We start from the raw sequence: 21,720 nt of genomic DNA on the forward strand, positions 1-21,720 counted from the left end.
ATAATATCTCTCGATGAAATGTGAGATTTATTAAAGATGCTCATGATTGAAAATAATGAGAAGTGCCTACTGTTTCATTTTTTCAGTAGGTTGTATGATATGAAGTTTGTGTAGGGAATGAAGGACAAATTGTTGTGGAAACATGGTGGAAATTCTATTTTTACCGTTAGTTATTATTATAATACGCTGACTTGCCATTGTCTCAACCAATTTCATTGGAATTGCATTTGGAGATCCAAAGTTTCTAATAAAGTTGGTTTTTTTCTCCGATGGTTAGTGTCTATTCGGAAAAAGTTGACAATGAATAATTTGAGAAAACATGATATAATTTATTTAGATTTGTAATTTTTGTGTAAAAGAGATGATGAATCCATTGATCATTTGTTTATGCATTGTACGGTGACTATGACATTTTGGGATAAGATTCCAGCATGTCGAGTATTGCTTGGGTGAAGCCCAAAAGAGTGGTGAATCTTTTAGCTTACTGGAAATGATTTATGGTCAATCATCACATTCTTACTATTTGGAAAATGAATCATTTATGTTTGATGTAGTGTCTATGTCTAAAAATGAATGGACACCGTTTTGATGATAGAGAACATTTGTTGGGAAAATTCAGAGATTTTTTCTTCTGAACTTTATGTCTTTGGGCGAATGTTATTGTATTAAATGGGGATAATTTTCATGATTTCCTTTTAGTTTCTTCTACTTCATAGTTCATAACTTATATTTAGATATTTATGCTTGTATATTTATTGTGTACTTGAGTTATGCCTATTTACATGCTCCAATAAAACTTTTGTTTGCGTATAAAAAAAAAAAGTAAGGTCGCGCGGACTTTCTCATTAATGGAATTGTTGGGAGAATTTTTCAACCCGAAGTGTAGGGGAGATTTTCATGAAATTCGTGATGAGAGGCTACAATACAAGCCTACAACATAGAAGATTTGCTTTCAAGTTTTGATTTATATGCTTTGTTTGGTTTCACCAAATTTTAAGACTTTTTAAAATCAAACCAAATATGTTTAAATTAAAAAATAAAAAATATTCACTTACAACTCCATATAAAATACAAAAAAAGAAAAAAGAAAAAAAGATCTATTTCAACTCCTCATCCAATTATTATTTAAATACAAAAATCAATACAATTTTTATACTCTAAAACAAAAATACTCTTAAAATTTGTTATTCAAATAACTTATAAACTCTTTATCCAAACATTATCAAAATACAAAAATATAAATTTTATAAACTTCAAAATAAAAATATATTTAAAAAATTACATTCAAATAACTTTTAATTCTACCTATCAATTTTCATAAATTCCTATTCAAAAGTTTGTTTTTAAATTTATTTTTTGTTTCTCAGTTTGTTTGAGGTTCACAAGCATTGAGATGGTCCCATAAACCATTTTTTCCCCCAAAGATTTTACACACTATTTTTTTTCCCTCTTTCTGAAATATCGATTGGACTCTCTCTCCGGGGGGAAAAAGTCAATCGGACTATTGGATTTTGACCTGCCGAATAGAACAACCCTCTCTATTGGGTATGAAAGAAGCCCACAATTTCATGGGCTCAATGAAAGGCCTATGGATAGTCCGACTTCTCCGCAGCCCACCAGAATGGATCTCATAATCCAAACTTCTGAACAGCAAGGAATCAAGATTCAAGGAAGAGGGGAATTTGCATTTGCAAGTTGCAACGAGCTTTTTACTTCTATTTCAAATCGTCCTCCATTGTCGCTTGAGATCTGACTCATCTGAGCAGCCAGAATCCTTCCAACCCAACCCAGCGAGTGACTCTGTCCGGCCATTGAAGCCTTTTAGATTAGCTACCCCTCACGGCAATTTAGGGCAGCGGGGGAAGAAGAAAATGGATCCGGCGAGTACGCCACTTGGCAAATTGCTATTGGATGAGATCACTCCCGTTGTCATGGTGCTCTCCACTCCTCTCGTCGAAGAAGCTTGCCTTAAGAACGGCCTTTCCCTCGTTGAGATGCTCAGCCCCTTCTGCGTCTTCAACAACATTGACGGTAACCACTACGCAGCTCTCTGCCTTTCTCCCTATATATATGTATGCATATACCGTTATCCATAGACAAATACACGTGTATGTTAGATTTTTTTTTTAGGGTATAATTTGCGTGGAATCTGATGGTTGCTTGTATGTTTGGATCGTTTCCATTGGTTTCAGTACCTGTGCGAACAGCGAGTGATCAACCGTACCGAATTCAGAAGTTCAAGTTACGATTATTTTATGCTTCGGATATTCGGCACCCGAATTTGGAGGTAATTGCATAGCGTGCAATTTGGTTTATGAGAAAATACAGGAAATGCAAGAAAAGTGAAATCCGAATAAACCGTAAACCTCCTCTGAACTGAGCTTAACAGGGCTGTTGGGAATAGTCAGAAAGCAGCATAACATTTTTATATGTATAAAGCAGCATCATATGTAACGAAAAAACATCATCATTATAATTTAGTTGCTCTACTTATAAAAAAAAATAATTTAGTTGCTCTACATTTTCTTGGCAATCAAACGGTTGAGAAAGGAAAATGCAGTACCTGATATCTTGCAAAGCGTTGAATGAATTTATGAGTATTCACTCTATTAAAAGGAAAGGGCATCGTTATGAAACAGGCAGCATAGGGAGGGGAAACATGATGAATTTGGAGTTCCACTTAAACAATTATTGATTTAAGACCTGATATATGCTAGTTTTCAGTTATATTGTTTAAGTTTTTCAAGTGATACCATGAAATGAACACATGGATAGTATCGTGTTTTAGTTCAGGTGAACTGTTATTTCCCAAATGTTAGCTGCATTTTGCATCTTTGATTGTACGAACATGATAATATTCTCTTTATCAGTATATTATGTTGTTCCCGTCTGAATTTTTTTTTGTACGAATAGGTGGCAAAAGAGCGATTGAAACAGGTTATTACCCGGGCTGGGGAGAAAGATGATTTGTATTCTGAACCCCCTCAAACTAGTAATCTGCTCTCCAGTAAGTAATATCCATTATTTTTCTTTTTGATAAGCAAGAATAAGATATTATTGAATCTTAAGGCAATATACAAAAGAAAACGCCTAATATGCATTCTAAAAAAATTGTATCTATCAAAAGACAAATTTGTTGATAATTGAAAATTGTTATTAATATCAATTATAGCCCAACTACATTGGATGTATACAAGAGAATATTCATTCTAATATATTTTTGAAACAGCTCCCAATTACATGAATTGTGTGAATGGGGATAGTCTTTTTAAGTTCCTGCGTAGGCAATTTATTCTGGCTGATTTCTATTATTCAGTGCAGCTTACCATCTTTACTCAATACTTCAATTTGAGAGTTTTGCTTGTGTAAGTTAGGATAGGAATGAACTGCAATAATTTTTTGAATTTTTTGTTGTTGTAAACATCAGTTGTGTTGCATTTATAGGTAATAATCTCCCTGTGCAGGCTCTGAATCTGAAATTCAACCCTCATGGTTTGAGTTTTTCAATAAAGAACTCGTACGGACCATGTCCTTTTCAGACCATGAAGCTTTTGACCATCCCGTGGCATGTAAGTTTCTGAGCTTGTTATAACCTTATATTATGTTTCTCCTATCTAACTTTTTACACTCATCCATTCTGTTAATAGGAAGAGAGTTTCTCAAAACTATGATTTTTTTCCTTTCTGTTAAAGGGATGAGAGTTTTTTCTGGTGACAAGAATTAATGGGATGGGGGTTTCTCAAAACAATGTTACTTATATTGATACAAATACAACTTTTTTCTTCAAATATATTTGCAGGCCTTTTGGTTGTTTCCTCGAAGGATGAACAGCCTATTAACAGATTTGTTGACCTTTTTAACACCAACAAATTGCCTTCTCTTCTCAATGATGGTGCAATGGACCCGAAGATTTTAAAGCATTATTTATTGGTCCACGATTATCAAGATAGCGATCAAGAGAAGTATACTGGTTCTCTCCTTTCTTGTTATGTTGGAAACTATTGTATGACGAGTTGTGTGATTATACTAGCAATAAATACAGGTTTAAATATGGAAAACGCAATTTAATTTACATCTTATGGAAAACTTAGTAACGTAGTCATAAATCACTAATTAAGACCCCATTTGGTTGCAAGAAGTGTTTCATTTCATCTCATCTCATCATTACAACTTTTCCAAATTCTCACACAAAATATAATAAATAATTCAATTTTTTCAAATCTCAAAACAATAATAATATTAAAAAATAATATTTTAACAATATTTTATTTAACTTTCAACTGTCATCTCAACTCACTATCCAAACGGTACCTAAGTAGTACTTTCTGTTCTGTATAACACAATCTAAAATGTGGTGAACTTCCAAATCAAAGCCTGAATTTCGTTGAGCTTGTAATTTATGTTATGACTCAAGAGTGTTACAACGTTTAATAGTGCTGATTTAGGGTATTGAGTAATTCCTTCTAACTGAAATAGTTCAATGGCTTCTTTAAGTTGCCTTCGTGTATGGATATCACTTATTCGGGGATGAGTCCAGTAATTTATCTTTTTAGTATACATTTTGATTGGAAATGATGCCTCTATGTCCAATGCATAATTGACTCAATTTTATTGTGAGAATTCTCAATTTAGATGTATGATCCGTGATAACATTTTAGGTTATTGCAAATAGTGTCATTCGTGTTTCTTAAACTATCGATAGTAGAGGGGCGATAACATATCCTTAAATTTTTTCAGGGTTAGCTTGTAATTAAGTGTCTCTCTATGTACACTTCCTGTGTATTTGGGCTATGCCTAATTACGTTTATTAATAAATTTCTTACATATAAAAAAAAAAAATCCTTAAATCATATAAAACTAGCAAAACTAAAAACTATTTATAACTGTCATCCACCCTTAAAGATTCTTGCACAAATGATCTTTTAAAACCATCTTTGTTCTCTCTCTGTCTTCAAATAATGGAAATTGCATTCTCTCCAATTGCACCACATCACAAAATGGAGCACATCCTCCAAGCGTCTAACATTCAATGATTAATAAATTGACCAAGCCAACTATCCAATAGCTTCACCACTCTATTAGGCGTTACCCATTTTACTATGGAAGATGGGAAATTGCAACGTTCAATTCTTTAGACTCTAGCCATACTAAATGAAGCAAAAGATGGTTGATGGATTCCCTATTGTTGCTACAAATGAAACATCAATCCATCACTAATAAATGCCTCTTTTCCTTATTGGCACTGGGTGTCCGGGACTAATTCCGGGGGTGCACAAGCTCTCGGCAAGGAGTTTCCTGCAAGTGCACATCGGATAATTCAAGGAAAAATTTCCCCTATCCAATGGCCCCTACAAATTGTTTGCAACCAAGGGTTTGAACCTTATATCTGGATGGATCATGCCACCAAGACAAAGACTCTTACCACTCAAGCCAACTCCTAGGGGTTCTCTTTCTTAAATTATCCAAGGTCAAAATTCTTCCTAATGCTGCTGTCCAAACAAAAAAACCACTCTTTTTTTTAGAAGTAAAATATTATATTAATAAGAATAGTCATAACCCTAGTACACATGGAGTATACAAGAGGTAACACCTAGTTAGGAGGAAGAAATAGAAACAAGAAAATCAGGAAACTCTAAGCCATTGAAATCTACAGCTTTAGCCTTTATCCCATAGGAATAAGTTTTAATAAAGAACAATCTAATCTCCTCCCATGAGCGCTTCTTATCTTCAAAAGTCCAACCAATTCGTTCCTTCCGTAGGCACCGTAGAATACAAATAGGAACCATATTCCACATAGTTGTGATTTTGTGGAATACCACCCAAATTCGTCCAGTTGGTTTGAAGCTCGACCACAGTAGCAGGTATAACCTAGGCTCGCTTCTATCTTTTGAAGACATCATCCCATAACCCCCTGGCTACCTCATAATGTAGTAATAGATGATCCATAGTCTTGCCATTCTTCCTACACATACAACACCAGTCCACAACAATCACCCAACATTTCCGCAAGTTATCCATAGTAATCTTGCTCAAAGAAGCTGTCCAAGTGAAAAATACTGCCTTGAGAGGTGCCTTATTTCTCCAAATGCTTTTCCAAGAAAAGTGATTCTGTTGCAGATTTGTGAGAGAAGCAACGAACAAAAAATGTACATTTTCTAGTGGGTACCCACCACCACATCTTGTAAGTTCTATGAGTTCTCAACCTCATGGTGTGCGTCTGAAAACATCAGAAAAGTTGCCAACTTCCTAATCATGGGCTGCCCTAATAAAGCTCACATTCCATTGGATTGAGCCACCCGACATTTCCATGAGGTCTACCATTGATGCCTCCTTTTCACACACAAGCCTAGTAAAGTAAACCACCCTTATAGGGGTCTTATTCTTCCTTATGCACTTCCATGATAAAGAAATGACATCATGGGGAATAATAGCAGAGCAAAAAGACAACTTCAAATTACAACCTTTTGGAAGGAATCCAACAGATTCTGCCTTCTCCCACACTATTCAATCAAAGAGAATACAATAGCTTAAAAAAAGAGGACCGCATTGTTTCTTATAAAAAAAAAAATAAGTTAAAAAAAGAGGTGGCCATTTCTAGATCCCAAACATGAACATGCCTGATAAATGTCATATTCCACTGACATCCACATCTACAATATTATATGATACTAGGAAATCATCCTTCAAATTTTTTTTACCATATCATATATTGTGCCAAAACCAAATCTTAGGCCCATCCCCAGCTTCGTATCTCATAAATATAGAGAAATCTGCCCAACCTCTTTCCTATATTCCCATTGATTTTGCTTTTGGATATAGCATATAATTTTGGTACTATGACTTCCCTTTTCGAGGAAAGAACTTTGTCTCTTATCTAGGATATGCTTCTTATTTGGACTTTATTTGTTCTTGCAGAGCTGCTAAGATTTTAACAGACATGAGGAGTACCTTTGGCTTACATGACTGTCAATTACTTTGTATTAATTCTTCTGACCATGAGTTGGTTGAGCGTCAAGATAATCCTTGGGCTCCTTATGTAAGTTACTTTACGGATGTATTTGTTTTGTCTTCACCTCTTTCTTAGAAGATGATATTTTGTTGTTTTCATTGTTGTATAAAGTGGGTCACTTATGAAAAAATATTATAGTATAAAGTGAGTTGTGTTAAGGCCATAGTTTAGTGAGTTTTGTTAAGGCCATAGTTGTATGTACTATGACAGAAATCTGGTGATTCGCCTAGTCAGCATCTTGGTTGCTTCCTTAACGTTGATGATTATAATGAGGTAAATCACTTTTCATTATCCTAGTGAATGGTTTAAAAAAGTTATTATAGGTAATTATTCAAATTCTTGCTTACATCAGCAAGATTGACTGTGGTATCTATTTGAATAAAATGGGAACAGATAAAAGATCTTTTGCAAGATTTATCATCTAAACACATCATTCCTTACATGGAGCAAAAAATACGAGCGCTGAATCAAGAGGTATCGTATACAAGCAATTTTAAGTTCATAGGCGATAGGAATCTTGTACTTTTCCCATGTATAATTGCGCTAAAGTTTGTTATTATTTTTTATTTTGTGTCATATTTATCATGGGTAGGTTTCTGCCACGAGAAAAGGTTTTAGAAACCAAATAAAAAACTTATGGTGGAGGAAAGGGAAAGAAGATGTGACAGATTCTCCTGCTGGCCCTATGTATGCTGTACACAAGTTCTAACAACCAGTCTCTGCTTGCTTCTCATTTCTGTTGTAGTGTTCTTCTAATTTAGTTTTTACATGCAATGTTGTAGGTATACCTTTAGCTCCATTGAATCACAAATTAGGGTTTTGGGTGACTATGCCTTCATGTTGCGGGATTATGAACTTGCACTGTCGAATTATCGCCTAATTTCTACAGATTACAAGCTTGATAAAGCCTGGAAACGCTATGCCGGTATACAGGTAGTTTCAAATCCTTAGCTTATCATTGTTGTCTTTTTTTTTTTCATTTCTATGATACCTCCCCCCCCAAAAAAAAAGGCACATATTTGAGACATCAATGCAAGTGTTTATCAAATTAGATGGCTGTACAAACCCCTTCGTTGGTTGCCGGCGATCCCTAGGCATGATTCAGGTAATGGTCCCACCGTCAGAGGTGGTAGATGGGGATATGGAGGCTCGGGAGGCTGTGAATGAGGTGTTTTTTCTACAGGAACTAGAGGAAGGGGAGTTGGTAGAGAGTTTATTAGGGGATGCTCCACAATGGAATTTTTTTCATCGTTACGTGAGTTGACTACGCCACAGGAGGGGATGCAGTTACTGGAAATGGTTGGGGTGGTTGAGGGAGGTAGATGAGTTTCAACAGAGGTATTGACGGGTGCTGGGCAGATGGATTGTTCTTCAAAGGGTGACAAGGAAGCAATGGGCTGTCCCATCCCATTATGCACTACTATCTCTCCAAAGCTTCCTTACAAATTTATGTCGGATTGGGTGCTAAAAAAAGTGGAGGAAGTTCAAGAGACTGTGGGGATATCTTGTGTTGGATTTGAAGAGCAGTTTAAGACTCCTCTAATTGCGATTGAAGCAAGAAGACACACGAAACTGAAATTAGTAGTAAAACGGAAGAGGGAGTTGAAATGTCTACAAAGTTCTATTAACTATGATAATAAGGAGGGAAGCGTGGGGAGGGATAGGTTGAAAGGGCAAGGGGCATGTCATCTTATGAAGCCTAAAATCATTTCTTGGAATGTAAGGGGGATCAACGACATTAACAAAACGTCTTCGTATTAGATCCCTTTTTTGAAGCTGGAAAATTGGTGTTGTGTGCCTTCAAGAGACTAAGTTGAGTTGTATTGATAGAAATGTTATTCATAGTTTGTGGGGTTGCTCTTATGTGGGGTGATGTTATCTAGCTTCATTGGGTGCTTTAGGAGGTGTGTTGTTGATATGGGATAAGAGAGTGGTGGAGTTGGTATAGGATTGTATTGGGTATTATTTAGTGGCTGTCTCTCTCAAAAACATTGAGGATGGGTGGAGGTGGGCTTTTGTGGGCGTGTATGGGCCTAATGTAGATAGAGATAGAAGTTTTCTGTGGGAGGAATTGGCGGGTTTGTATTCTTTATGGGATTTACCTTGGTGTTTATGTGGAGATTTTAATATTGTTCGGTTCCCCAGTGAGAGGGCGGGGGCATCTACGTCGACAGGACTATGGAAGATTTCTCGGAGTTGATTTTTGATTTAAATCTTGTGGACCTCCCTTTGGTAGGGGGCTTGTACTTGGTCCAATGGTAGAGGATGGTCAAGACTGAATAGATTTCTCCTCTTCTTCTTGGGAGATGCACTTTCCAGATTTATGTCAGAAGAGGTTGCCACGCCCACGGGTATGTTCTGATCATTTCCCAATTTTGCTTGATTGTGGTGGCATCCATGGGGGTAGGCAATATTTTAAATTTGAGAATATGTGACTTTATGCTGAAGGTTTTGTAGAGAAGGTAAGGACTTGGTGGACTGATTATTCTTTTGATGGTACCCCAGCTTTATTGTGGCGGGTAAACTTAAAACCCTTAAGTTAAGTCCGATTTAAAGAAGTGGAATGATAAAGCTTTTAGGCATACAGAAGTGCAGAAAAATCTTCTTTGGGACGAGTTGCATGCATTGGAGGAGGGGGAGGTTAATGAGGAGTCTTTGTCAATAAAGAATGTGGTTGTAGCTGAAATTGAGAAGGTTTTGTTGATGGAAGAAATATCTTGGAGGCAAAAATTTAGGGCGCTTTGGTTGAAGGAGGGGGACAAATGCACTAATTTTTTTTACAAGGTGGCTAATTCTTATAGGCGCAATAATGCCATTGAGGTTCTCCATTCCAACTCAAATGTGTTTCATTCCCTCGAAGAGATTCAAGATCATATTGTGCAGTACTATGAAGACCTCCTTGCTGAAACATCAGAATGTCAACCCAAACTAGATGGTTTGAACTTTGACCAGCTGGACTCGGGTGTAGCAAGCTGGTTGGAGAGGCCGTTTGATGAAGATGAGGTGCATCTAGTGGTGAGAGGCATGAGCAAAGATAAAGCTCTGGGTCCGGATGGTTTTTCTATGGCTTTCTTTCAACAGTGTTGGGATATAGTGAATGAAGAAGTGGTATAGGCTTTTCATGATTTCCATACTTTTAACAAGTTTGAGAAGTCACTAAATGCTACTTTCATTGCTCTTATCCTGAAGATAGTTGGAGCCTATGAATTGAAAGACTTCCGCCCTATTAATTTGGTAAGTGGGATATGTAGAATCATACTAAAGGTGTTAGCCAACTGAATGAGTATGGTGATGGATAGACTCATTTCTAAACCTCAAAATGCTTTCGTCCGGGGCTGGCAAATCCTGGATTTAGTTCTGATTGCTAATGAATATTTGGACAGCCGGATAATAGAAGGCATCCTGGGGTTTCTTTGCAAGCTGGACATGGAAAAGGCTTACGACCACGTGTGTTGGGATTTTCTCTTTTATATGCTCAGGAGATGTGGCTTTGGAGACAAGTGGTGTGAATGGATCAAACATTGTGTTTCAACCGCTCAGTTTTCTGTATTAGTGAATGGCTAATCATGTGGATTTTTTTAGATTTCGAGGGGTTTGAGACAAGGGGACCCACTATGCCCTTTTCTTTTTGTCATCGTTATGGAGGCATTGAGTCGAATGGTGGAGGCTGCAGGAAGGGGGGCTTTATTGCTGTTTTTTTGGTGGGCAACAATAGTAATGGTGTTAGCTCCATTTCCCATTTATTATCTGCGAATAATACTCTTATTTTTTGTGATGCAGATTGTGGCCAGATTCAAGCCTTAAGGGCTGTTTTGTTGTGTTTTGAAATAGTTTCGGGACTCAAGGTGAATTTGGGGAAGTCGGAATTGGTACCGGTGGGGGACGTGAGGAATATTAACTTTCTTGCGAACTTGCTAGGTTGCAAAGTTGCCTCTCATCCTATGAAATATCTTGGGCTTCCTTTGGGGGCATATTTTAAAGCAAAGAGTATTTGAGATGGTGTGGTAGAGAAGATTGAGGAAATATTGTCAGGTTGGAAGTGGATATATCTATCAAAAGGGGGAGATTAACACTTATCAAAAGCACCCTCTCCAATCTTCCTACTTACTATCTTTCTCTCTTTCCATTATCGGTGGGAGTGGCAAACCGGATTGAAAAATTGTTTAGAGCATTTTTGTGGGGTGGCATGGGGGAGGAGAACAAATTTCATCTTGTGAGTTGGCAAAGGGGGTGTTGCCCACTTGTGAATGGTGGTTTGGGGGTGCGAAATTTGAGTATTTTTAATAAGACATTATTAGAAAAGTGGTTGTGTCGATATCAAATGAAAGGGAACTCGTTGTGGAGAGAGGTTATTGATCAGAAGTATGGAAGTGAGTTGGGGGGGATGGTACTCTAAGGAGGGTAGGGGGCCGTATGGTGTTAGCTTATGTAAATTCATTGGAAAGGGGTGGAACATTTTTGAAAAACAGCTCAAGTTCGAGGTGGGTTAGGGAGCAAGACCCGTTTTCGGTTCAATGCATGGTGTGGCGAGAGACCTCTTTACATTGTTTTTCCAGTTGTCTATAGTTTGGCTGGAAACCAAAAGGTATCAGCTTCAGAGGTGCTATCTCGTGTAAATGGGACTGTACTTTGGAATGTTAGTCTCTCTAGAAATGCTCAGGATTGTGAACTTGATGAGCTTGAAGGTTTTTTCAGCTACTTGTATTCAGTGAAGTTGGGAGGTAATGGGAGTGATCGCATGCTGTGGAAACATAGGGGAGCAAGAAGTTTCATATTAAGGAGTGGTTTGGATTCAGAGATGAGTTGGGATGGTTTGTAAATAGTAGAAGAAAAGTTGAATTGTTTATTATATTTTGTGTGGAAATTTGAGAAAATTGTTTTGGGACTTGAAAAAGTTAAATTGTTTATTATATTCTGTGTGGGAATTTGAGAAAGTTGTAATGATGAGATTAGATGAGTTGAGGTGGGTTTTGAATTCAAACAAGGCCTAAATCGTTTTACAAGGTTTTGACAATCCACGAGCCTAACTCTTTTCCATGGAAGAGCATATGGAGGCTTTTTATGGAGGGTTTTTGTGCCGCCTAAAGTCGCTTTTATCACATGGACAGCTGCACTTGGGAAGATTTTGATGGTGGACAATCTATAGAAACGTGGTACGGTTGTTTTGGAGTGGTGCTTCATGTGTAAGAGGAATGAGGAATCGATTGATCATTTACTTTTACATTGTGATGTGGTTAGGGAGTTATGGGCTGACATTCTTAGTAGAGCTGAGCTGTGTTGGGTTATGCCTAAGAGTGTGGCAGGTCTACTAGTATGTTGGAATAGGCCTCTTAATAGCCCTTAATTGGCTGCAGTGTGGCGGATGATACCATTGTGCTTAATATGGTGTTTATGGACGGAAAGGAATAATAGGTGCTTCAACAATAAGGAGCGTGTAGTGGGGGAAATCTGGAATTTATTTGTAGTCTCTCTTTTACAGTGGTTTTCTGCTATTGTACTAAAGGGCGGGAATGTTCATGAGTTTTTGTCTACTTTTCAGCTTTCTAGAATGTAATTAGGTGTCTCATCTTCTATACTTCATGTGTACATGGGTTTTGCCTAGTTTCATTCGATTCAATAAAATTTTCTTACTTATCAAAAAAGGAAAATATAATCAGCTGATAAGTACACCCTTTTGATTTAGAGAACTGTTACAGACACAAAGAGATTATACAAAAGTAAATCCACAAACTGACATGGTTTCATGTGATCCGTTAGATCTACTTTACACTAAAAGTAATATTACAATCTGACGCACTGTATCAAGCCACGTTAGTTTGTAGATTTACTTTTGTGTAATCCTTTTGTGGCTAAAGTATCTCTCTTTGATTTAATTTTGGTGTGATAACTCTTTTCTTATTCTCTTCTCCTTGTTTATAAATCCATGGATTATGGGGTAAAGTGAGCAATATGTCTTCATGTGTTATTCTCCCTTTTCTTACCTATAAAAAAATGTGTTAATCTCCCTTTTCTAATTTGATTAAATGAATCTAGCCATAAAATTGTTTTTTAGCTGCACCAATGAGTGTGCAAATGCATTTCCATCTTGTGTAAATTAGGGCAAGCTTCATGTGGATTTAGATATGGGCGTTGTCAAGTGTCTACTTTAGAGGATATGCTGACTATGTTCATGTAATTTATATTTGGCTATTATTTTTCTGCTTTTCTACCTCTCTCTTCCTATTGTAACTTTTGTTGAACTCTGCATGTGGGGCCTAATGAATAAGATGCTTAATTGACAGGAAAGCCTATTGTTTTGACCTCTTAGGTGTTGCAGCTTTAAAAGTTCTGTTTTGATAACCTTGCGACATGCTGTTGTAGCCGTTGCAGTTATTTAGCTTATTTTATGGTTTTGTCCATCTTCCAGAAGTTCTGTTTGTTGCTCTTTTGATGGTGCCGGTGATGCAGTAACTATTATCTTGTTTATTAGATCTCCCAATCTAAAATTCTCTCGTTCTTGCAGGAAATGATGGGTCTTACATTCTTCATGTTGGATCAATCAAGAAAGGAAGCAGAGTATTGCATGGAAAATGCTTTTAATACTTATTTGGTATGTTTAGTCTGCCCTTAGTTTATCTTACTTGGAATTAAAGAACAACAACAATTTTTTAGTACTTCTGTAAAATAATTGAGTTGATTGAGTTTCTTTGAATTGCTCCTTGATTATTCTGTTTATTCAATAATTCCTTTTTTGTACCTTAATATACCTCTTCCATCACAGATATTCATTTGAACTGCTTGTTCATATACATTCCCTTCAGAAATTTTTTTCTATAAAATGGGTGGCTTAATTGACAATTATCGATGAGTAATATGCTCTCGGAATTTATTTTTCTCTGTTTGGGCATTGATTGATGTTCAACAACATTAAATTGACATCCATTGCAGAAAATTGGGTCATCTGGTCAGCAAAATGCAACGCGATGTGGTCTTTGGTGGGTAGAGATGTTGAAGGCAAGAGATCAGCATAAAGACGCTGCTGTTGTATACTTCCGTATTTGCGATGAGGTAATGCACGATCTTATCCGAAATGAAATTAAAAGAGATCTAGTTTTTGCTCATAACAAATTTCTTTTCTTAGGAACCTTTACATTCAGCCGTAATGCTTGAGCAAGCATCTTATTGCTACTTGTTATCCAAACCTCCTATGTTACGCAAGTTTGGATTTCATCTTGTTCTTTCTGGTGATCAGTACAAAAAAAGTGATCAGGTATTTATGTTATAAAATTTACAAAAAATAATGCTTAGTTAGCCTAAATGTTGGATCCCCTTGAAAATGCTTCTACCTTGTGTTTCCAGATTAAACATGCAATTCGCACCTATAGAACAGCTGTTTCTGTTTTTGAAGGAACTACATGGGGGCATATTAAAGATCATGTTCATTTCCATATTGGAGAGTAGGTTATCTGTGCTTGGTGCTGTCATAATTTTCATGAGTTTTGGCATGTAAAATGTGCATTTTTTTAAAAATAAAAACTGGTTTGGTCTAGGTGGTATGCTATTCTTGGGATGTATGAACTGGCTGTCAAACACATGTTGGAAGTCTTGGCCTGTACTCATCAGTCCAAGACAATGCAGGAGTTATTCCTGAAGGACTTTGTTGAGACTGTTCAGGTGATTTGTATTCTAGTTATACACATGTATATATTAATAGATTTGTATTCTAGTTATTATCCTTGACTTTTTTTCGAAAAGTTACACAAGCATTCAATGGGTCTTCTTGGACCTATAACCTCTGCCTCCATCTCATTCTAATGAAAAAAGCTATTTGATCTACAGCTCATAGGTTATAAAGTTAGAGCTGACAAGTTTCCTATTTTTTACCAATCCATCTGCTTTAAATTTGTTTGAGCTCTACTCTCAATTCCCTTGAAGAGTGGTTTGAGAAGTTTTCTTTAGAACTAAAATGTTGTGTCTTCAATAAAACTGAAGTTTAGCATATCATTGAACTGACTTGGAGTCAGGCATTTAAACATTAACATTTTTTTTTTTCAGATTTTTGTATAGCTTTGCTGAGTTTTAACAGCTCTCCTTTTTTTGTGGGGAATTTAGAAAACAGGGAAAACCTTTGAGGTATTGAAACTTCAGTTGCCCAAGCTCAACATCTCTTCACTCAAAGTTGCTTTTGAAGATCATCGAACTTATGCGTCACCTGCAGCTGTAAGTTGAATTATATCTGCTATTTTTTAAATGTAGATTCATTGTTTATATTTATCAGAAGAGGAATATCAAGGACTCAAGATTTTCTTTTTTTGATTTACTATGCCATTGGATGTCAGATGCTGTCTTCCTATTCTATGTTTCCAGGATTTTTTTTTTTAATTTCTCAAACTAGGAACGTTTGGTGTGTACCCCATGTCCTATTTTTTATGGTTGTTAATAAAAGTTATCTCACTTACCGAAGAAATATTTCTAGAAATGCCGCCCTACCATTTGCTAGGGAAGGCATTCCTTTTGAATTCTCTTTGTGTACTTATGTTACGCCCCCAGTGATCTTTTAATGAAACACGGTATCTTTACTTATAGAAATAAAATAAAATCTTGTGGGAACATACTAGAAGTCCCTGGTTCTTGGTCTTCTGATTTTCTTAAATAGGACTGTTTAAAAGTGTTATTGACTAAGTGTTGATGTCACTGTTGTTTTTCCTGTATCCTTTTCTAGCTCCTAACTTGTAACTAAGTGTTCTCTTTTGAATACTTCCAGTGTACTTAGGCTATGCCTATTTACTTTATCTATAAAACTTTATTTAACATTCCAGGCTTCTGTTAGAGAAAGTTTGTGGCGCTCTTTAGAGGAGGACATGATTCCATCCTTGCCTACTGCCAGGACTAACTGGTTGGAGTTGCAATCAAAACTTGTCTCGAAGTACAGAGAATCAAATGTTTGTGTGGTTGGAGGTATGAAGGTGATAGGATTTCATATGAAGGTGCTTTATCAAACAATATTGTATCATATCAGTTAATGAATAATGTGGCAATATATTACTTTTTAATTTCTGTTCTGCAACACTTGATAACCAATTTTCTGCCTCTGGGCTGTATAGATCAGGTGGTCAAGAGGGGCCACAAAAATGGCACACGTGTACTCCCGTCGTCTCATCTTGTCAGTCCATCTGTTTAAATCTATCTGTTTGGAGGGATATCAATTATTGTTTTACTCGGACTAAAACATCTTTACTTGAAATAAGGGTAATATAATGCCATCTGTTACTTTTGGAAAGTGGACATGCATGATGGGGCATCCCAAGCTGGAAATGTGCTCGTTCTATTTGTAAAGAATTATTTTTAGGAAGTGTATTCATAAAATTTTTTCTAGGAGTACAAATTCAGTTTGAATATCCTTTTAGTCAAAACTGCAAATAATATGGAGACGAGGTTGAAATGTCTTGCAAGAGTTGTACTTTATGCCCTGGAATTGACAGATGGTTTTGATGTTTTGATTTTCATCCATTGCAGAAGCTGTAAAGGTGGATATTGAATTTAAAAACCCTCTGCAAATCCCAATTTCCATCTCCAGTGTTTCCTTGATATGTGACCTTTCCGCAATATCCGATGAATTGAATTCTGGTTAGTTACTATCAGCTTTTTTGTTTACATGTTTTTTTTGATTTTTTTGTTGTCCACAGTATAGATATAGTCAGAAAGGGTAATAGTTTTATCATTATTGGTGCAGACGCACGTAACTCAACTGCGTGGCCTCAGAATGATGATGGCTCTAGCAATTTGACCACCAATAGGTATGCTTCTGGATTTTTATATACTCTCCATAGTTTTTTTCTTTCTTTTTGGTTTAAATTAAAATAAGTCAGCATATTACCGTGATGGTTTTCTCGCTCATTGTGTTTGCAACTGCTGAGATGGATCTTTGCTTGATCATTGCAGGGATATGATCTCTGAAAATTTCTCATTTTCGTCATCTGAGGTTGACTTTTCATTAGGAGGGGGTGAAACAACTCTGGTGAGTGGTCCCCAGAAACCAATGAATAAATGCATGGAAATCTCTTTTGTTGTAATCTAACTACTGTGGGAAGTCATTGGGGTCCTACCAAAGAGGAGTCCTGTAAGAGTAGTTTTGGATATTTTACTAAGTCCTAACCTTCATAGTTTTGCTTGAAGAGTCTGTTCTCAAGAATTGAAACCATGCAGTTATGCGTGACAACTCAAGAATTTTACCATTGTACCCCATGTGATTTTATTTTTATAATGTTCTAAATCTTCTTGCAATTGGCAGTGCTTAGTGGTTTGCGTGAAGGTTATCCCATCTTGAAACTCACAAGTCACAGGTTGAAGACAGCAGAAAATATCATTAACTATTTTTTAGCTGTACATGCTTCTAGATGGTCTTGATCTGAGTTTCACTGACAGATTGATGTGGAACTTGCTTCATAATAGAAAAATACATGCAGATTTTGGCTGACAACAGATTTGATTATTCATACAATCAACTGGTCTCTATTATTTTAGCAATTACAACCAATTGGGAATGGAACTTCATGACATGTCCAAACTGAAACAGCTGAATCTGAAGAAATTGTGACATCAGAATGTGCTCTGGTCAACCAAGAAATGAACTTCACAGCTAGTTTGGCAGCTTTGTATAAGTAAAAAATAAACGTCCTCACTAAAAATTCTCTCTCTCTCTCTCTCTCTCCCCCACAAAGCTTTAACAGTGGCAAAGGTTTTTTTTTTTTTTTTTTTAGGGTTTTCTCCTGGGGATGGGTTATGTTATCTTGCATTATTCTGGGGAAAAAGAACTGCCTAAAACATATTTCAAATTCAAATTATTATAGTTCTATATGATGAATAAAACTTCCGTACTGAAATTAGTCAAGCTTTACTTAAGAAAAGCCAAATTGAACAAATTATACTTGTTTTGAACAAAATGTCAATTCTCTTTTCTCAGGTGCAACTAATGGTAACTCCAAAGTTGAAGGCATCCTTCAAATTTCTGGTGTTAGGTGGAAGTTGTCAGGTTCAGTAGTTGGTCTTCACAAATTTGACTCGAATATGAAGAAAAAAATTACAAACGGAAGAAGGAAAGCTAAATATTCTCCCTGTGACAATCTAAAATTTATAGTGATCAAGGTGCATAATCTTCATTACACCTTTTCCCTTCTTTCTATGTCTCTCTCTGTCTCTTCCAGTATTTAAATTGTAGACTAAGCCGAAGCAGAATTTTTGTTCTCTATTTTTCTCAACATCCAGAGTCTACCCAAGCTCGAGGGCTCCATTCATTCTCTGCCCAAAAAGGCATATGCTGGAGATTTACGGCATCTTATGTTGGAGTTGAGGAACCCATCAGAATTTACTGTGCAGGTATGGTAATTGCTAAATTGTGGTTCTACTTTGTAGTTTTTAGTTTCCCTGTGTATGTCATTACATCATAACATGTATCTTGTATGTGATGGCCTTGAGTGGGAAATATATCTCTGGTTGTCCTTCTTGTAGCCATTATGCATTCAATGTGCATGCATTTCTTTGGGCAACAGATATAGCTAAGCTTGCCTAGGTCTCGAGCTTGGGCTAGCTGATCTGGCTGCACGCTTTTATGTGTGCATATTACACTAATTACTTATCTTTTGCAGAATTTGAAAATGAAGATTAGCCATCCTAGATTCCTGAACATTGGGAGTCATGGAAATCTGAAAACAGAGTTTCCGTCTTGCTTAGAGAAAAAGATGGCTTCTGAGCAAAGTGGTGTTCATGCTAATTCTAATAACTTGTCTCAGACCGTGTTTCTGTTTCCCAAGGTCAGTGATTAATTTCCCCATTGTTATCTATGGCAATTTACATTGAATTGGTAATAGGCTACATATATTGAGGCAACTTTGGTCTTATGGATGATGCCTTTGTCTTTCAGGAAACTCTAATTCAAGGTGAAATGCCCTTGTTGTGGCCTCTTTGGCTTCGGGCTGCTGTTCCTGGACACATTTCCTTATACATTTCTGTATATTACGAGATGGGAGATGTATCAAGCGTCATGAGATACCGTACTCTACGCATGCATTACAATTTGCAGGTGCGTGCTTAAATATGGAAGATGGTATGCGTGGATTTAATTTTTTTTTATTGTTCTATAGTGTTAATCTCATCGAGGGTAGGTATATATCGCCACTCTTTTTTACCTCAGTTATAGTGGTTTATTAAATTTTCTATTGTAACATTTAAGGTGGACTATTGTATATATTGTGTATTTTAGCTTCTCCTTTTTCTGAAGGTACAAATGCCAATTCATTAAATCCATCCTCTACAGGTATTGCCATCACTAGATGTGTCATTCCAAGTCAGTCCTTGTCCATCAAGATTGCAAGAGTTCCTCGTCCGCATGGATGTTATCAACAGGACTAGCTCAGAGAGTTTCCATGTTCATCAGTTATCAGCTGTTGGGCACCGGTGGGAGATTTCATTGCTTCAGCCTGTTGATACCATATTCCCTTCAGAGTCTTTAATGGCTGGTCAAGCGTTGACTTGTTTCTTCAGGCTAAAGGTTGATACAAATTATGCACTTTTTGCTTTGTTCTTTTGTAGGGTGATTTCTATTTACATTATTTTTGGGGCAGAGGGCATTTTGTCCTATTCATTTAATTAATTCATACATCAGGATTTTGGACAGAATTAACCTTGCACTATTCATAATGTAGTTAAAAGTTCTGAAGGACATCTTTCGAGTTTTATATTTCAAATAACTTATTTTAGACGTCATATCATGTGATGATTAGGCTTCCTGGTTTTAAGCTCCATGCAGTGCCCCGTTCTTGTCATATTGCAGCATTGTTTTTCCGTGTACTTTAACATACATACACTGCTGTTTTTGACTTATCATTATTGCTCATCAAATTATTTTTGGCACCAGAGTTGTAGGAAGTCATTAACTTCCACAGACAAGGTCTCTACCCTTTCCCCACTCCTTGGAAGTGATGTGAGATTGCATCCTGAGGGTAGTAATGAACCACTTTTTGATATTTCTTGCTCACCTCTGGCTGATTTCCACCATTGTGAAAGATTGCACCAGAAAATGTCGCATCAGGTTGGTAACTTTCTTGCTATATATTGACTTATTTTAGTGCTCAGTTGCAACATATACTCATTCAGATCGCATTGTTTGGCATCATTAATCTTACTAGCACTATAGTTCACTTGCAATTGCTGTTTGAGTCATTTTGTGGTTGATGCTTCACATTAATGTTGCATTATTTGTTCTAGCACGGTGCACACGTGCAAATATCTAAAAAAAAAAAAAAGTAATAAAAGGTGACAGAAAAAGAAATTGCCCGATTGATTCTTGTTGAACTGCCAAATATCCTTAAGAACCTTGAAAGCAAGATCCATTTCAACTCTGTAAATTCACTTCAATAATCTGAGGTGTCTTAATCTATGGTTTATAACTTATAGGAGCCCAAGGTCCTATAGAATCTAGATGACAAAAGTGTTGTTTGAAAGCTAACCTTAGGTTTCTCTGCATCACTGACAATTTGCTCAGTCCAAATTTTGTCGCATGCATACTTTGGTTGCTGGTATCTGGCTTTACTATTTCATTCAACTTTTTTTTTTTTTTTTTCATGGATCAGGGAGACCCAAACGCTGTTGACTTCATATTGATCTCTCAGCCACTGAAGGATAACATCACTCCTGGGATTGCGGATCCACCTCATCTTTTTTCTCACCATGCATGTCACTGCAGGCAAGTTCCACACAAAAACCTAAGGATATTAATTATGAATCTACAATTGATACTAATTCTTATTCTCATTTATTACCATTTCATGTCCACCTTCCCTTGCAAAAGAAAAATCAAAATCTTAGGTTTAATAACCGTTTTTTTCTCTGATATAGTACTTCAAGCACGAGCTCAATATCGTGGCTAGTGGATGGGCCTCGGACACTATTTCATGACTTCTCTGCATCCCTTCGTGAAATTAATTTAAAGATGGTTATTTACAACTCATCAGAAGCTGTAGCATCTATATGCATAAACACCTTTGATTCCACCAGTACTAGTGGCCATTTAAGTGAAGGAACGGCCGATCTATCTACATACCCTTCTGGAGACCAGACAGGGTGGCATGATGCTTCAGTTGTGAATAACATTAAAGTTACATCTGACGTTCATGTTGGTGCCCAAGTTGGAAAGTCGTTGTCACTTGAGAGTGTCCCCCTTTCATTTGGTCGGGGGCAAGCTCAACCCGAGTCCAGCTTGAGCCTATGTCCGCTACCGAAATACCTCTTCAGATTTGTGTATTCTCTCCCGGGATATACGATCTGTCAAACTATGTTTTGCAATGGAGTCTTCTATCCTCCGATGATTCGGGAAATCAGGAGGGAAAGAGTCAGCATTCAGGAACATGCCAGGGGTATCCCTATTATCTTAGCGTGCTACAATCAGCTGACTTTTAAGCTCGTGTATTCTGGTGTTGTAACTTCGACCCTGTATAGTGCTTTTGTGTATTTTCCACAGCATTAGGAATTGTTAAAAAGCCAATCTAAAAGGTAGGGAAGCAAATCAAAATTTTTTCCTTGAAATAATAACAGAAGTTTAAAAACGAATTTATTGTATTGACAATTTTTTAATAGATAAATATGAGTTATTTTGATGCTTTGGGCAATTTGATCCTTTTCCGCTGCATATTTGGTACCTGTGCAAATGCATCTTAACGTATAACCTACGAGGCATG

At 36.7% G+C, this 21,720-nt stretch overlaps 1 protein-coding gene across 1 annotated transcript; it reads left to right on the plus strand.

Annotated features, from left to right (window-relative positions):
* The first annotated feature begins 1,663 nt into the window (after positions 1-1,663).
* Positions 1,664-21,651, plus strand: LOC121267738 (trafficking protein particle complex subunit 8). Its single transcript, XM_041171761.1, is given in 30 exon segments — positions 1,664-2,031; positions 2,193-2,287; positions 2,914-3,007; positions 3,465-3,569; positions 3,800-3,962; positions 6,916-7,036; positions 7,220-7,282; positions 7,403-7,483; positions 7,602-7,696; positions 7,792-7,942; positions 13,512-13,598; positions 13,937-14,056; positions 14,130-14,258; positions 14,348-14,445; positions 14,539-14,662; positions 15,101-15,208; positions 15,808-15,946; positions 16,505-16,615; positions 16,722-16,785; positions 16,931-17,006; positions 17,952-17,973; positions 17,976-18,133; positions 18,254-18,364; positions 18,634-18,798; positions 18,909-19,067; positions 19,302-19,535; positions 19,902-20,075; positions 20,617-20,729; positions 20,882-21,198; positions 21,201-21,651. Coding segments are annotated over 30 exon segments (3,879 nt in total). The 5' UTR covers positions 1,664-1,871; the 3' UTR covers positions 21,443-21,651.
* Positions 21,652-21,720: the final 69 nt, after the last annotated feature.

This window comes from Juglans microcarpa x Juglans regia, chromosome 5S (genome assembly GCF_004785595.1).
Source record: "Juglans microcarpa x Juglans regia isolate MS1-56 chromosome 5S, Jm3101_v1.0, whole genome shotgun sequence".
Taxonomy (NCBI): Eukaryota; Viridiplantae; Streptophyta; class Magnoliopsida; order Fagales; family Juglandaceae; genus Juglans; species Juglans microcarpa x Juglans regia.